The sequence below is a fragment of the Manihot esculenta genome, chromosome 11, assembly GCF_001659605.2.
Source record: "Manihot esculenta cultivar AM560-2 chromosome 11, M.esculenta_v8, whole genome shotgun sequence".
Classification (NCBI taxonomy): domain Eukaryota; kingdom Viridiplantae; phylum Streptophyta; class Magnoliopsida; order Malpighiales; family Euphorbiaceae; genus Manihot; species Manihot esculenta.
Genome location: NC_035171.2, coordinates 29,713,981 through 29,732,554, shown reverse-complemented (window position 1 = coordinate 29,732,554; position 18,574 = coordinate 29,713,981). Strand labels below are relative to the sequence as shown.

At 31.7% G+C, this 18,574-nt stretch overlaps 2 protein-coding genes and 1 pseudogene across 2 annotated transcripts; 2 read left to right on the top strand and 1 right to left on the bottom strand.

Annotated features, from left to right (window-relative positions):
- The first annotated feature begins 3,823 nt into the window (after positions 1 to 3,823).
- Positions 3,824 to 6,189, top strand: LOC110625696 (annotated as a pseudogene).
- A 149-nt stretch (positions 6,190 to 6,338) lies between these two features.
- On the bottom strand, positions 6,339 to 8,241 carry LOC110625486 (60S ribosomal protein L3-2). The gene is made up of 4 exons (XM_021771100.2): positions 8,081 to 8,241; positions 7,508 to 7,923; positions 6,901 to 7,310; positions 6,339 to 6,763 (listed from the first exon to the last, which is right to left on the bottom strand). Exons 1-4 carry the CDS (start codon positions 8,163 to 8,165, stop codon positions 6,505 to 6,507), a joined length of 1,170 nt encoding a protein of 389 aa, XP_021626792.1. The 5' UTR covers positions 8,166 to 8,241; the 3' UTR covers positions 6,339 to 6,504.
- A 9,211-nt stretch (positions 8,242 to 17,452) lies between these two features.
- On the top strand, positions 17,453 to 18,203 carry LOC122725039. The gene is made up of 2 exons (XM_043961460.1): positions 17,453 to 17,752; positions 17,868 to 18,203. The coding sequence occupies exons 1-2, from the start codon at positions 17,453 to 17,455 to the stop codon at positions 18,201 to 18,203; spliced, it is 636 nt and encodes a 211-aa protein (XP_043817395.1).
- The last annotated feature ends 371 nt before the right edge of the window (positions 18,204 to 18,574 follow it).

The window sequence follows — 18,574 nt, the reverse complement described above, 5'->3', positions numbered from 1 at the left end:
TAAAAATATATATATTATCTATTTGAGATTAAACTATATATAAAGTTAATAAAATATTATTATATGATATTTATAAATATGACAGTGAATAAAATATAATTTTTTATAATATTTATATTTATTTATAAGTATAAATCATTTATTATATATATTAAATTTTTTTTTGAAATGGTATATATATTAAAATTTTATAATTAAAAAATAGTAAAAAAATATAATTCAAGTAAAAAAATTCCAAACCTTGATCAAATGTCGATTATAAGAAAAATGCAGACAAACACTCTTTTAATCTATACGAGGATAAAAAAAATTAATTTTTTAATTTTAAAAATATATATTAAACTAGTTATTTTATTAATTTTAATTATTAAATATTTTACTATTTAATTTTGATAATATAAATTTTTAATTAATTTTTTCATATTAAAAATATTCTAAATTTTTTTATAATTTTCAATATAAAACGATTAATATATTAATTATTAAACTTTTTAAAAAATAATACTACTAATATATTTTTAAAATTAAAAAATTAATAAATACAATTCTATATCAAACATGGACTATGATAATTTTTTCGATAAAAAAGAAAATTTTATTATTTAAATATGTAGTATAAAAAAATTATTTAATTAATTTTTAATTTTAAAAAATAAATTAAAATATTTTTAAAATACTAATTAATTTTTTGTATTAATTTTAACAATAGAATGTATTATTGTTTTATTTTTATAGCATAAAAAAATTTATTAATTAGTTTATTAATTTTATAAAAAATATTTTATAATTAATTTTTAATATTGAAAGTATTTTAATTTTTTTATTAATATTTAATAATTAAAATTAATAAAAAATTAATTAATAAGTTTTTACATATTATAAAGAGTAAATAATAATTTCTCAAAAACAAAATTATGATAGGAGGGGGAGAGAAGGAAGTGATTGAATTACTTAATGGCCAAGGAGGAAACGGAAGGGACGGGAACTCTGTGCTGGGCTGTTTGGATGAATTGAACACAGCTCCATGCTGTTGCACGTGGTATGAGGGTATGAACAGTTGTTATAAGGCATGTGCTGCTCGCTAGTCACACGTTTGCCGACCATACCTCCAAAGAGATTTACCGGATCTAAGAGAGAGCCGACAAAGACTATTATATTTTCTAAAATTTTAATTTTTATACGAGTAATTTGAATATAAATTTATTTTTAATAAATTATAACATCTAAAATTCTAAATTTTTTATTAAAATTTTGAAATGTTAATTTTACTTTCAAATGTATATTAGCTTTTTTTAAATATAAATATTATGTTCATTTCCATCACTTATAAAAGGTTTATCATTTTGTAAAAAAAATTAATAATTAATTAATTAAAATAATATTTAATTTTAATTTGATTTAGAAATTGAAAATATATCATTTAGCTGATAGAATCAAATTTAAATATCATATTCCCAATTTCTTACTAAGAAAAATTAATTTAAAAATGATCTAAGTAAAGGGTTTAAAGTCCATGTAACACTAGGTGAATAGTATTAAATTCAAATCGAAAAAATTGACTGAATTGGATTGATTTAAAAATTTAGTTTGGTTTTTTATACATTTCGGTTCGGTTCGGTTTTTAAACTCAGAAATTTCAGTTATTTTGGTTTGGTTCAGTTTTGATCAGAAAAATAAAAAAATCGAATCGAATCGATTAATGATAATAATATATTTTTTTAATAATATAGAGAAATTAAATTATATTAAGATTAAAATATTTTAATTAAATTTAAAATATTAAAAATAAAATGTAAAAAATAAAAAAATTATTAAAAATTGAAACCGATCGAATCAAATCTGTTCGATTCGATTTCTGATCAAAATCGGTTCGATTCGATTTTTATAAACACTAAAATTTCAATTTTCGATTTATTCTGTTCGATTCGATTCAAATGCTCACCCAAATGTAACAAAATAGAAGTTCATTTCAAATTCTCAGCCTCATACAGTACAAAAATTCAATAAACTCAAATTAAAAGAGGTAAGGCACTCAATTCCAACTACCGGAAATTTGGAGTATCCAACGAGCGCAGACTTAGAATAGTCCAAAAAATATCATTATAAAGTATAATTTTTCTTTTGGAGAAGAAGCTTTCGAATTACTTAACATAATGAATTGGTTATTTGTTACATTTTTGCATTTTTTTTATTTTTTTTCCTTTCCCTTTTGCAAGAAAACTTTTAACGTTATCTTTAATTTACAATTAATATATTCAAAATTATTCTTTTAGACGTATATTTATTATTTTGTGCACATACATAACATAGAATTAATCATTTGAATATTTAAAGATGATAAATTATTTCATTTAAAGCAATGTACGTACAATTACAAGTATAAAAGACTTAGCTAGCATATTTATTTCTCATAAATTGACATTCATATTTAATGTCTTTAATAATAATATTTTCTTTTGGTGAGTTGTTTAATACTAATATGATAATTAATAAAATTAAGCTACAACAAAAATTAAAACATCATATATGCTAAAATAACAACAAAAATATAATGATTAGTGAAAATAAGCCGCAACAACAATTAAAATATCATATATGCCAAAACAACAATAAAAATATAATAAAAGTATGCATGTCAAAATCGTCACTGCGGCCGATCACTTCCGTCTATACATCTAACTAAATTTTAGATTCATTATCATCAATCATTAGAAAAAAGAATCCTACCATGACAGTTTATGTATAATAGCTATGGAGTCACGTTAAGAAATCACACAAGATTTTGATATCAAAATCCACAAACTCCAACTTTTCAATAGGATATAATGCCACAATAAATATCAAATAAAAATCTAAAAGATGGAATCTAAAAAACAAATAGGCATTGGAAACTGAAAAACCCAAAACAACACAAAATCACTATTTATAAGAAAAAATAGAGAAAATTCTATTGTCTGATCATCATAACACTCAAGACTAATATTGATGTGCCTTTGTCGCTCATTGGGCTACTTATATTTAATTATAGAAAGAGTAAATGAAGCTAAACCTTAATGATTGACAAATTTTAATATATAAAAGTAATAATTTTGCTTATTATTTTTATTTGCTAATTCATATATATATATTTTAATTATGTAAAGGGTAATTACATTTAAAAGTCTATTGGACTAAATATAGTAATAAGCCTAATAATGAAAAGTCCAACCCACAACCTAATAAACCAAAGTTCAGCCCAAAACCAAATCAGAGTCCCATCCCACAGCCCCAGATACAATTCCATCCATTTCAAACCACCGCTTGAAATCATCACCATGGACAGAAGCGAAAGAAAGATGATCAACAGGCAAAAACAACAATAAGCACAACAAATTCAGACATACAGATTAAATTACAGCATTAAGAATGCTGTGGAATAGGAAACTTACCATAATACAAAGACAAACATACAATAATCAATTTAATGCACAGAAATTGTATAAAAAAGCAGGTTTCTCCATTTTAGAATAAAAACCCACCTAGATTTATCCCTTCTCTTTGCCTTAACTTACACTTCCAGTAGAAAATGTGGCACTAAGGACCTTCAAAAGCTCTGAAGTAGAAATATGATCACCATGAATTTTCTAAAGTGTCTGTTTTCCGATGACAATTTTCTTATCAAACTGCTGATCTCTTAGCTTAATCGTTACACTTTTGTTTTAGTTTTTTTACTTTCTGTGTCATTTGCAATTGGGTTAGTTACAGTTTCTGCAGTGGCAGCTCTATCAACAAACTTTAGCTCCTTGTTGTCAATTACATTTGCCTTTATTACCAGTCCAAATCGATGGCTGTTTCTTCTTTTTCCTCCCCTCTGTGCACGTGGTTTCTTGCAGCTTGCGTGTCCATTGCTTGCGAGAAAGATCATCTTCTAGAGTCCTCTATATTTGAGTATCCAAAGAGGCTGTTGCAGAAGTCCAGACACAAGAAGCTCATAGGTTCAGTCCACTGTTCACAGAACTTACTTTCATCTTTCCAAGTATCTGGCATGCAGAACTTGATGAGTTCCTGCCTGTCCTTGGAGCCATTTGAGGTGTTGTACAATTTTCTCACTCTTCGGATCAAAATCATCAAAAAGAAGACAAATGCAGAAGAGAAGTGCAGTCCACTCTTGTAATTGTACATGGTTTCATATTTAACTACTCAAAAAGGGTTGATGGGATTCTGATTTTTCTTTGGTATTTTTTTATTTTTTTTTTGAGGAATAATTGAATTTGGGATGGTTCAGATATTATATATATTAAAACGGATTTAATTTCGAGTAGGGTAGGGGTTAATCTATCAATTTTTGTAGGAATAGACTAAAGAAAGCGTGTGCTCATATGAAACAAGTTTTTTCACCATTAAATATGGATGAGGAAAATATTTATTATAATTTCATTTTCATGAGTAATCAATATATCGGGCTTAGCCTCACCCATTTTTGTATAAGTGCATCTTTATAACATTTCTTAGTAACTACTTCTATTGTGCTTTTAGGGGTTGTGGCTGTGGCCGTGCAACCTGAAAAGGAAATTATATTGAAGAAGAAACCTCTGACAAAGAATCGGCGGTGGTTGTGACGGGGATGGGTGTGGTAACCTCACTAGGTCAAGTTGCAGATACATTCTATAATAATCTTCTTGATGGCGTCAGTTGAATAAGTGAGATTGAGGCTTTTGACTGCTCTCAGTTTCCCACTGTATATTTTCATTGCCTCATACCTAATTACATAAATCATTGGTTGTATAGTTAGTTGAATCAGTTTTTTACAACTCTCCTTTCTTGTTGGAACAGAAAATTGCAGGTGAAATCAAATCTTTCTCCTTTCTTGTTGGAACAGAAAATTGCAGGTGAAATCAAATCTTTCTCAGCAGATGGATGCGTCTCACCCAAGCTTTTTAATAGGGCAGATAAATCTGTGCTTTACTTGCTCACTGCTGGCAAGAAAGCCTTGGCAGATGCTGGAATTGCAGAATAAGTTATGAATGTTTTGGATAAAACTAGATGTGGGTTATTATTGGCTCTGCATTGGGAGGCATGAAAGTAAGTGAAGCTCTGTCATCATATTAATGGTGTTTCTTTAACTCTAAACTTCAACTCAATACCAAAGAAAGATTTGATATTATGTCAAGCATTTCTCTAAGTATTACCATAGTGAGTTACAGAACTTTCATGTGTTTCATTCACTTTCAGAATTATTCATTTGCATTCTGTAATCAATGACAAACTTGCTTTTGCTTCCTTCTGCTGATTACTGAATGAATGACACTGTTTGAACAGATTTTTAATGATGCGGTAGAAGCATTGAGGGTTTCATATAAAAAGATGAATCCATTTTGTGTACCATTTGCAACAACTAATGTGGGTTCAGCTATACTAGCAATGGATTTGGTGAGCTCAAAAAGCTACATAACAAATTTCTTGGTGCAGCAGATTGCAATTTACAGGTTGCCCAATTGCAGGGATGGATGGGCCCTAACTACTCAATCTCAAAATTTTAAAGCTGTGCTCTTTTTAACTGTGGAATTTGCAGGACTTGTGGTGTTTCTGATGCAGCCATTATTCCAATAGGTAACGTTGTTGGTTTCAAGAATGAGAAATTTTTAAGTCTATGAACTAACTGATAGCCAAGAAAAAACCCTCCAACACATTTGAGAATTAGAAAATAGAGACGAAAAAGATGAACATGATTGTATATAGTTTATTAAGTGTGCCTCTACATCCATGGATAGTTTTCCGCTTGGAGCTTCAGTGAACCATAAATTTTTCTCTAACAAATGTAAGCCATAACATACTAAAAATGTTATTCTAATGTTGGAGTTTCAGGCTTGGGAGGATTTGTGGCTTGCAGAACTCTATCTCAAAGGAATGATGATCCAACCAAAGCATCACGCCCCTCGGATACCGAAGGGCATAGAGCTCTCTACTTTCTTCTAATACAAAAGCTACTTCCGGTGATTTATGATCCTTTAAATTTTATTGATTGAACAGGATTGCGACTGGTTCCTTATTGGAGAAGGAGCTGGTTTTGCTCTTAGAAGAGCTAGAACATGCTAAGGTATACCTGCTTTAGGTCAGCTCTTTCTATTTGTTTTCTATGAGAGGGATTCGTTTCCCTTATGTATGGTCAAATGCTGAGATAACAGAGGAGGAGCAAAGATTTACTCAGAATTCCTGGGTGGAAGGTTCACAAGGGTAGCCCAAGTATTTCTGTAGGTTGAATTCGCAAATATGATGGGCTTTATGAGTTTTTTATTTATTGTAATCAGGCCTTGAAAAAAAAAAGAAATATCTAACCAAGAACTTTAAAACCTCGCATCTCATCCAAAAAGGTTTAGTAATAATTAAAGCAGCTGATGCAGTCACCAAGCAAACCAACAGCATAAGCACACCTCAAAAGGTTCAAACAATAGGAGAAAAACAAATGCTCAAACGTAAGGAGAAAAGTTCTCATGTTCATCCATCCTCCCCCATGCTTAACTAAACTCAAGCCTTAACACGCCCATAGAACTTGGACTTCTCCTGTGTTGTCTGGAATCTACCATGGCCAAACTTTGAGGATGTATCAATAAACTTGAGCTTAATCTCCTCCAAAGCAACCCTAGATGTCTGGTTCAACAATGATTGTCTCAAGGTCACAACTCTCTTCTTTGGTCCCACGCAGCATCCTTTTATCATCAAATAATCTTCCTTCACCACACCATAATGGGGGAATCCTCCCATTGGTGTGATATCCTTTTCAGTCCTGTTATTTGTGAAACAGATTAGCCAATTTTGATGGAGCAAATTTACAATAACAACAATAACCTCTTCCGAATTGATAGATCAAGAGGAATGATATTAATATAGGACAGTGGAAAAAAAAGCAATAAGAATGTTAACCTGTCATATTCAGTAATTGCAGTATGAGACTCTTGGCCACTCTTCCCAAGCTTGTAGATTTTCTTGTTCATCTCAGTACGGTGATGGTACCCATTCTGTCCAGCCCTAGCAACAGTAAATGACACCCTAGCTGGATGCCAAGCACCAATACATGCAACCTTCCTTAGACCACGATGGGTCTTGCGGGGCAGGCGAGTCACACCCCAACGAGTAACCACACCTTCATATCCCTTACCCTTGGTTACACCAATAATATCAATCATCTCATCCTTTTGGAAAACTGCATCAATAGGTATCTGCTTCTCAAAGAAACTGTAGGCAAAGTCAACCTTCTTGGCAACATCCCCACCATTTACTTGAATCTCCATCAGATGGGCTTTCTTCTGCTTCAACCCTTTCATCTTTCTTATCTGCAGAGTCAATAGTGCAGCAAATGTGAAGAGTTAAGGATTAAAGAGGAGCACATACAAGTTGTACTCAGAAGACCAAAACCATGAATATATACAAGGATCAGCAATCCAGCAGTCTTAAGGTGCTACTAAATTGTTGAGTAATTATATCTCATTAGCAGAACTGAATGCACAAGGGAAAAGTGAAAGTAATTTACCTGGGTGTGCGCCAAGACTCGAATGACCGAACAATGCTTCTTCAGTTTCTCCAATTGAGTTTGAATATCTTTCTTCCCATCTTCAGATTCAAACTTTTTAGAGTACTTGGTGAATGCCTTCTTCTTGGACTTGCACCAGTTCTTGTAGAATCTCCTCCTCACATCCTCACTCAAATGCTGGGCCCAGACAGTGTTCAGTGAACGGAGACCACGGGGTGTTTTCATATAACCCACAACCCCAACCACCAACATAGGTGGTGTCTCTATGATAGTAACAGCTTCACATGTTTCTTTCTTATGGAGCTTTGACCCTGGCTTTTCAACTTCTCTGACAATGTGGGTCATCCCTGCTTTGTAACCCAGAAAAGCAGTCAATCTGCAAGGTTTTGTTGGATCATCTTTGGGGAATGCCTTCACTGTAAACATCACATAAAAGCGTAAAAAAAATCAACAATTGCACAACACTAACCAATATGCAAATTGCAAAAATAGTAGATATAAACGACTCACAAGTGAGTAAGAAATCAACATTAACAAATATTGATTACTGAAATTAAAACAAGAATTAGAAACCTTTTCCTCTGTGGCGCGAGGCTCTCTTCCTTGGAAGAAATCCCAAAGAACCATGCCGGGGGTGTTCAAACTTGCGATGAGACATGCTTCAACTTCAGGGTACCACTGCAACACTATGAATTTCAAACTTATTTTCCTTGAAAAATGCAGAAAATTCACAACAACAGAATGCAAGAAATTTTCAAATGATATTTGGTTAATCTCAAATGCTACTACTTATCAATCTATGTGTGTATAAAACCAGAGAAACACTATTCTCTCCAAGTGAAAAGGATTAAAACAGGTATTATCCCATAAAAGAGCTGAAAATTGAGATAAAGTTTCTGGATAAAATCATAATGACTAAAACACAGATACAAATTAAGAGAAACATTCAAGCCAATTAAAAATAATAAACATTATCAAAAAGAAGGGTAAGTTTTAATATTTAACAATTACTTTATTAAAAAAAAATACACAATTGACAATTTCATTGAAATAGCATGTAGTCAGACAAAAGTTTCTTGTATTTGGATAAGATAAGGAAAAGTAAAATCCTAAATAATTAAGAGAAAAAATCAAATTCATTAAACTTAAAATTTTTTTTTAAAAAAAAAAAAGACTCCGCCATCAAAATGCTACAAAACCAAAAGGTCATATAATTTCATTACTCAATAATCACGAATTTCTTTTCTTGAAGGAATGAAATTATATCAACCCTTGACCTCTAAGCATTTGATATCAACACCAAACCATTATGAATAAATGACAGAAATTGTAAGGTCTTACCCGATGAGGAGATCACTGGACGTATTCCAAGATCAGTGCAACAAGAATTTATTACACAGAGAAGAGCAAAAAAAGAATAAAGTAAAAGAATGGGAGTCTATTTCTTTGTAGAGATAAGACTATTTATTGTATAAAAACTAACCGCTATATATGGTTATAAAGATATTGAAAATAAAATCATAAAGATCACATTTAATATTATATTTAAATCTTTAATTACCATAAAATTTTCAACGATCATAAAATCTTTAATTACCATAAAATCTTTAATTACCATAAAATCTTTCGAAATCTAAACTAATTTTACAATAATCCCCACAGATTTCAAAAGAATTTTTATTGCTGAATTTAAAAAAATTGGTGTCCAATAAAAAATGTTAAATTTTTATTAATTAGACAAATAAAAAATGTAAGGATCTTTCTTCCTTTCTCGAATGTGAGTTCTATCCTTCCTTTGCCTCTAAGAGTGAGAGACACATTCTTTTAGCTACTTTTTCTCGGTGAATTTAAGAATTAGAAAGAAATTATATTTTTTCTATATGCATATTTGGATCTTTGTTGGTTTTTTCCTATATTTGCTTGGGTGGTTCATAATGTTCTATTTGGACACTTTATTTTTAGAGGAAACTCTTTTCTTTAGAGGACATAGCCCCTTCCTTAGCAGGAGTTATGTTTTTTGTGCTCAATTATTATTTTTTTGTAGTTGTTGGTCTAAATACTCTAAAATCTATTAATCGATGATTATCATTTGATAGAGGGGACAGGAAATGAAATAATAGTTACATCTCGCACGTACTCATAAACAGTTCAGAAAGCAAAAGTGAGACGTTAAAGAGTTCTATCACCTCCGATCGTCGCCAACATGTAATAGATATAGAGTTTCTCTATATGGTTCGGTTTTCTATAATTTTTTCTTACCTTACTTCAGATACTTTCTATTCCTTTGCTCTTTTTATCAATATCGGCATCTCAATAAATAGTTTTGTTGTCGGCATTAATATAAGTTGGTTGCTAGTTTAGTGTAGTTAGGGTTATCTCTTGTAATGAGATTGAGTTTTACATATATGAAAGAAAAAATATCAAATACCTAAATTTTTAAAAAATTTATTAATTTATTTATATTTCAAAATTATTCAATTAAAATATTCTTATATTTTATAAAATAAAAATTTTATTAAAAAAAATCATTAGTTAATTTATTTTAAATTTGATGAGAAAAATCAAATAGTATAAGTATTTAAAAGTATAAGAACTAAAATAATAGATATAATTAAAATTATAGAAATCAGGTAGCTAATGATTTTTTTTAAAACTTTTTTAAAAAAAAAAGTTAAAAGGTTATATTTTACAAAATACAAAAATGATTTAGTAGAGTGATTTGAAAACAAAAACAAAGTAGTTTATTTAATAAAATTTCAGGGATTACATAATAATTTACCCTAGATGTATTTGGGATGGGTTTGGACCAAGCAATACTGTTTTTTCTTTTTAGTCATAGCATACCTGAGTGCCTCAAATGAGCTTTGGACCTTTGTATCAAAACAATTCCAACTGCGGACAACAAATCCTAAAATGTAAATTAATTAACATTAAATAGATTATATTCAACTAGAAAATGAAATTGCATTGGATAAAATTAATTTGGTTCAACTCAATTAAATTTCATATATTGGCTTGGATTAATTATAAATTCAGTTTCAGTTATGTTTCTCAATATTAACTTTAATTTAAAACTTAATTGTATTTACAAGTTTAGTATAATGATAAATGCATCTGTGTAAATTTGAGAGATTTTAGATTTTATTCTTTTAATTTTTAATTTTTATTTAAAAATAAAAATTGAAAATTATAATTAATTAAAAAGTTAAACTATTCTATTGGCTCCATTCTAGTTTTCCTTAGCTTGATGCGGCCTTTTGCCCATAAATGCAAGAAATCTCGAATGTTTACTTCTATATGATGTGCAAATTCATTTGCTTTTCTGAGTCGGATATAGAGAATCCAATCAGGATTCAGTTGTTTTTTATTAAAACCAAATCATTGTACTTTTAGGTCTAATTCAGATCAAAAAAATTAATCACGCTAAATTGATTCGATAATTCGATTTAATTTTTTTATTTATTTTAATTTAATTTAACTTTTAATTTTAAAGTTTTTAATTATTTTAATTTAATTTAATTTTAATTAAAAAAATTAAATCGATCCGATTATTAATAATAATATATTATTTTTAATAATAAAAAATTAAATAAAAATTAAAATAATTTAATTAAATTTTAAAATATTAAAAATAAAATATAAAAAATAAAAAAATATTAAAAATTTTTAACCGATTAAATTAAATTAAATTAAATTAAATAAAAATAATTTAATTTCTAATCAAAATCAATTTAGTTTAAATTTTATAAATATCAAAATTTTAAGTCAAAGATAAATAAATATTAAAATTTTAATTTTAAAATATACCGATCAAAATCAATTTAATTTAAATTTTATAAATATTAAAATCTTAATTTTAAATCAAACCGAAAAAATAAATTTACACTTAGACCCTAATTAATGATATAATTTAAATTTTGATATTAAATTGATATTGATTTCACACATCTCAAAAACGATAAAAATGACCTTAACATAATAGATATTAATAAATTCGATTATTATCTGGGCAATCTATTAACAGAACATGGACATTAAACTGAAAAGCATCTAACAAAAATAATACAAATATCATATGTATTGCATTTTGTGCTCAAGCAGACACTTGAAAGCTAATGATTAGAAATACTATTACTTCATACATGCTTCTAATCAGTCATCAAGCAAACTGGCTTTGTTGATGTTATCTCAAATCATCAATGTCATGCCCTTTGAGAGCAAAATGGGGCACTGAAATCAATGGCATTCAGATATATAAATAGCAGTAAATAATTTAATAACGAAATTTCCTGAATTATAATCGTCGACATACAATAGATCTCGCTGGAGGTAGAAAAATGTGGAATTCGAAACTCTCAACGTCGAATATTATTAAAACATAATTAAATTATAACTAAATTAACAAAATTTAAAATAAAACAAATTATATATCGTTTAACACAGAGGAGATGCGGAGATGAAAGTCTCCTCTCCGCTAATAAAAATAAAATGATGTCTCGCTTCTCTCTTTTCTCTCGCTTTTCTTTTTTCTCTGGCTTCTATTTAAAAGTTGACAATAATAAGATATTCTTTGTTTTTCAATTATTTACTAATTCATATATTAATTATTATTGATATACACAATAAAAAAATTATTAGAAAAATTAATAAGTTTATTATTTTGAAAAATAAAGCGTGTTACAATTTGAAACTATTTAAAAATATATATCTATAAAACGGGAAAAAAGTTTTGCTTATTTATTTTATTATTATTATTATTAATTAATTGAATTTTAGTAATAATAGTCATCATCTAATTACTATGCTAAAATCAAATTACAACCCGTCCGATTCTTAAATCCCACAAAAGTAGGCTAAAATAAAATCCTACGGTTGCAACTGTACTCCCCAAAACTACAAAACTCGCTGCCCACAGCCGCTACCCATCATCACAAGTAGACAGTGCGTCAGTGCCTGACCAAAGGAAAGAGAGAAAAAGATGCCTAGGTGGTTCGATCCGTGGCCCGTCTTCTTCAAGCGAGAGTTCAACAGGAACTGGCCGTTCCTGGTCGGCTTCGCCGTAACTGGAACCCTCATCACCAAGTTCTCTCTTAGCCTTACAGGTGCCATATCTCGATCTACGTTTCATTTTCTTCTTCTTGGCCATCTGTGTGTGTTTTCATGAGATGATTTATAAAGATCTATGTGGTTTGATTGGATTTCCCTGTTAATGATTTGCAGAGGAGGATGCGAAAAATTCACCTTTCGTCCAGAGGCACAAGAAGTACGTTTCTAATTTGTAAACCCTAGAGTCATTGTTAGAATATATGCGAAAATTTCATGATTTCACTTGAAATTTTACAATGTGGGAATTAGGATTAGGTCTGAAAGGGGTCATACATGTTGCTAAAATTAGTATGCATAGATTTTAAAAACTAGAAATTTAATAATCACTAGATTCCTTTCCTTAAATATATTGCGCTTTCTTTCTGTTTGATACGAGTGGAACTAAGGTTTTATGCCCAATTCTCTATAAAACAAAGGAATTGAAATTGAATATATACAGCCAAGATGGAGGAGATGATTTTAAGCAATTGGTATTAAGATATGTAAAACTGTTTGCTGTTTGAATATGCTATTGGTTGGACATGCATGTTCAGCGATCCGCAGATTGGTTGGAAATGTGTTGCAAATGGGGCTTGTGGCCATTGTGTGCATGTCTATCCATATAAAGTTTGGATTTTAAATTGTTGCAATTAGATGCCAAAGTATTCTACTATCCTTGAAATTCTAGTGATTATGGATCCATGTCAATTATTTAGATAGATTCATGTTTCAATCGTCTTCTACTACTGGTAATTGTTAATAATGCTATCCCTTGAATGGGAGTTTTGTTCTTCAGACTTCTGGGATGTGTGAAAGTCATTGTTATTGTTAACTTGTTCTACAGTTCTGGTCAAATAGGATAGTTTTTTTTAGCAAGTACAGAAGACAGAAGTTCATAGTGCCCATTTGGCATTGTGATTTGAGGAGCAAAACTGCCTTGGAGGAGAAAACAGTACTTTAGATGTTGAAAAAGCAATTTGCAAAAAAGTTTTATTATCTTAGTGTTCTTATGAATAAAATTTATCAAATTTAATTTTTCATAATTTTTTAATACTCTAGTTAGCATATTTAAAAAGGCTTTTTTCTCAACTGCAACTCCATTAATAATGCCAAATAGACCCAAAATCTCACTGATTTGTGGGCATTTATTGGCATATCAAACTACTTGTAGGTTTATGACACTGCTTCATGGTTTAATGTCTTGCAGGTGAATTGGATACCCAACAAAGTTATGAGCTGTGCCTTGCAGGAAGGGAAATGGACTTGCTCTATTTTCATGGTTTATAATAACGGGAGAGATGTTATAGATACTCCAAATGTGATTTTTCAATCAGAACTTGCTTTTTTGCTTGAATAACATTGAACACCTTTATTGGATGGCTGTTTAACTTTCGTGGTTGAATTGATGATCTTGGGGCCAAAGAACACGAAAGCCAGATGGTTTGATGTTATGCTTTTTGGAGATTATCATTTCGACCTACAATGTTTTGATTCATTTTGGCATGAGCTTCTAAAAGTTCAATGCATTAATGAGATTATGGAATTTTGCATTTTATTTGTTGCAATGTGGGATTCTAACAATTAACTTACGCTTGGAGAAGCAAAATTCTGCTTGGTCATGGCCACATTTATCATGGTTGGTTCTTTGCACATTGGACCACCAGTCCAAGTGCTAGGTATCACATGTTGATGGCTTTAAACAATTGAAATGAACCATGTGAAAGGCAAGCCACTTGAGTAGAACTCACCCCTAAAAACCAGCTTTCAACGGGAGGGTGCTTATTGGCCTATTAAGTTCTCATTGTAGTTGTATAGTACCTTATACATTGGATCGCTTATCGTTGCACAATAGGCTCAAATCGACACTCTATGGTCCGCCGGTTTGAGCGTTGGGTCCCACAATATGGTGATGGCTTTATCATCAACGGAAATGAACCATGTGAAAGACACTTGGTATAAATCACCCCTGATAATGCTCCAAATCCGATTCACCCAGTGCACCAGCGTCGTAATTGGAAGAGCTAGAACTAAAGTTTCAATTTCTGCTGTTATCATTGAAAATTCATCACCTAAATGGGAGGATATGCAGAAAATGACCGAGAATCGAGACTCCTTGTCAGGTGAAAAGAGGACAAGAACTGAAGTGTTGGTGGACAATGCTAGCAAAAGAACTCATTTCTTTCAGGAGAAGCATCTTTTCTGAGGGTGGAGGAGGCCGGCCCGGAATGGCCTCAAAGCGTTCAACAAAGCTTCCAAGCTGGAATTGTGGAGAATCCTCTGACAATTTACAACCTCAAAGGGGTTTATAATCCCATTCTCTAAACTTAGTCTTCCTTATGGAGACAAAGAATAAAGAAAGAGCAAGATGGATCAACAATTATAGATGCCTTTTCTTACATTCTTGGTTCACAACCTATCCTAATGCTCAAGTTTCTCACCTTGAAGTTAAATGCTTATTCAAATTTGATAGTAGGTAGTGCCTGAAGGATGATTTTGAGAATATTGTATCTTCCTGTTGGGGCTCTAACCCGGTTGACCATGGTATGTCTTCTTTCACTTCTAAGCTTAAAATGTTTAGACATACCATTGTTGATTGGAACTGGCATAATCACTAGAATTCTAAAAGTCGGATCAATAACCTCCTAGATTGTATTCGTTACTTAAAACAATCCCAACTGGGGAGGTTAGCCATATTCGAACACTCAATAAGAAGTTAGCCTCTGAGCTTTGCAATGAAGAACTTTTTTGGGCTCAAGAAGCACAAATTAATTGGCTACAGCAAGGCGATTCCAACACTGCTTACTTTCATGCCAAAGTGATTCAGAAAAGAAGAAATTTTATTGCAGGTCTGTTCAATAATGAGGGAGTCTGGAAAACATCCTTGAATGGCATCCAAGCTATTGCTATGGATTATTTTTTTCACATACATCATACTCAAAACACTCTTGATATGCCTTTATCACTGCGGGTTTCCAGAAAAGGGTTTCAGACTATATGAATGCTTTTCTCATCAAACTTGTCTCCATGGAAGAGGTCTGAGCGTTAACCTTTGTCATTAACCCCCGTAAGGCCCTGGATTATTTTTTAAAAAATACTGGCACATCATTAGCAATGAGGTCCTTAGAACTGTCTCTTCAACTAGAGAGATAGATAGAATAATGAATCATACCTGATCTCTCTCATTTCAAAGACTAATCATGTGCAATTTATCGAGGATCTTCGGCCATATATAGGACTTTGTAATGTCATTTATAAAATCATCTTAAAAGTCCTAACGACTCGCTTATGGATGCTATTATTGATAAGAAGAAAAGTGCTTTCAGTAAGAATAAACTTATATCTAACCACACTTTAATTAATCATGAGGTTATCCGTTCTCTTAAGCTGAGATAGAAATACAGGAACTAATGTACGACAATTAGCTGATATTAGAAAGGCTTACGAATGTGTGGAGTAGCCTTAGAGCACATGCTGCGATTTTTTGGATTTCATGATTTTTGGGTGAAATGGATAATGGCATGTGTCATGAAAGCCTCATATTCTATTAAAGTTACCGGACACAAATCTGGTTTCGTTCAACCTACTCGTGGCATGAGACGAGAGATTCTTTATTTTCTTATTTGTTTCTTTTTTTCCTCAAATGTCTCTTTCATAAAATTAAAGTTTCCGATTTATAGGGTCTTAAAATCTCAAGTTATGGTTCTATTTTTTTTTTTTTTGCAGATGATTCAGTAATTTATGCTAAACCTACATCTGATGAAGCCAAGAAAATTAAAAGAGTGTTGCACTCTTATGAGAAAGCCAGTGGACAATCCATTAATTTGAGCAAATCTAGTATTTTCTTTAACCTGAATACACCTTTGGAAGTAAAACGTAATGTGTCTCATATTCTCCATATCCACCACCTTAATACTCTGGACAAATATCTGGGCCTTCCTTCCGACTTTCCAAGGTTGAAGCGACAAATTTTTGCCACCTTTAAAGATCCCATTGCGTCCAAAACAGCAAGTTGGAAGGAAAAACTGCTATCAAGAGGTGGCAAAGAGGTTGTCATTAAGTTGGTGCTTGCCATTCCAGTCTATGTGATGTCCTGCTTCAAACTTCCAGCTTCTTTGTGCAAGGATTGAACATGCTTGTTTCCAACTTCTGGTGGGGGCATTCTGAATCACAACATAAATTTCATTGGGTCTCTTGGTCTAACATGTGCGATCCAAAATTCATGGGAGGGATGGGGTTTAAAGATTTCAGAGCTTTAACATGGCACTTTTGGCAAAACAAGGGTGGCGTGTATTAAAGAACCCGGACTCCCTTTTAACCAGAGCCTTAAAAGGTAAATACTTCCATTCTTCCACCTTCCTACAAGCTCAGTCTAGAAGTACACTCTTATGGGTTGGCAAAGTATTTTATGGAGGAGGAATGTGCTTTTCGATGGCATGAGATGGCAGATTGGTACAGATAACTCTATTCTTTGCAAAGAGGATAAGTGGATTCCTGAAGATTATCCTTCTAGGCCAATAACTAAACAAAATCATAATCATTCTATAATATTGGTGTCTCAACTCATTGATCAATCTTCTTGTTCGTGGAATAGGGGAATCTTAGAGGAGAATTTTTCACAAGAGGACGTGCAAAGTATGCTCGCCATTCCTATCCCCTTATTTGCAAGAGAGGACTCCTTATTTTGGTTTTTTAATAGCCAAAAGATTCAGCATATACAAGAACCTGAAGCAAGCTCAAATGCAAATAGAGAGGCAATATGAAAAGACCTGTGAAAAATTCCATTACCAAGCAAATTATTTTGTTTTTATTTCGCAGCTTTCAAAGAACTGACTTCCATGCAATGAAGTTGTCAATCATAGAATGACAAATATTGATTCATCTTGCATAGCAGTTGGCGATATTGAGTCAATCGTGTACCTTTTCTTTACATGTCTTAGAGCAGCGGCAATCTGGATAACTTCTCCTCTGAGACTTCGATCAGCTTTGTTCACTTATTCAAATGCAAAATCCTGCTGGGAGGATCTTGCAAGCTTTCTAGGAAAGCAGCCGAATAGTGTGGCTTTGTTACAAATGGCAACCTTTATCCTTTGGCATTTATGGAATAATAGGAATTCATTTATTTTCAGAAAACACTACTTGGACGTGAATGAGCTCTTAAGGGTTGCTATGAATCATCTGGATGACTTCTGTACAGCTATGCAAATGAATTCAAATACATCCTTCAACTATGTTCAATTTCTGAATGTTGCAGTGTCATGGAATCCCCCCTCCCTAGATGGTGAAAGTAAACTTTGATGCTGCAGTTTGTCGGTCTAAAAGGAAAGGATCCGTTGCATCACTTGCTAGAGATTCACAAGGAAGGGTTTTGGCATGGCATTATAGAACGGTGAATCATATTTATGATCTCTTGATCCTTGAATGCATTGCTTGTAGGGATGCTCTTCTTATGGCTCTTCATAGAGGTTTCAAGAACATTATGGTTGAAAGAGATTCCTTGATAGTGATCCAAGCAGCTAATGGTCACATCTTTCCCTTGGTTATTCAAGGGTTGATCAAGGATATTGAGGAACTTGGTCTTTCTTTTAACTCAATCTCCTTTACTTATGCATAAAGAGATGGGAACAAAGCGGTTCATTCCTTTACTTCTAAAGCCATTCTGAATCCAAATTTTCTATGTAATCCCATGGCTCAAAGTGACTTTGTATTTGGCTTTATATGCCTCCTTAATTAATCTCAATTCCGTTACCTTGAAGAAAAAAAAAAAGGTACAAATCACCCCTGAAAACCAGCTTGCATGGGAGGTGCCTACTAGCCTATTAAGCTCTCATTGTAGTTGTACAAATCACCCCTCCGAGTGGAGTGTAGATAGTTTGTTTTTCTTTTATTTTTGTTGTTTTTTCTTGGTTGGTTTTCTTTTATGGTACAGGCGGGCTTCAAGGTGAGATACCTTTTATTCCTACCATTCTCTCTGATTGAGGGGTT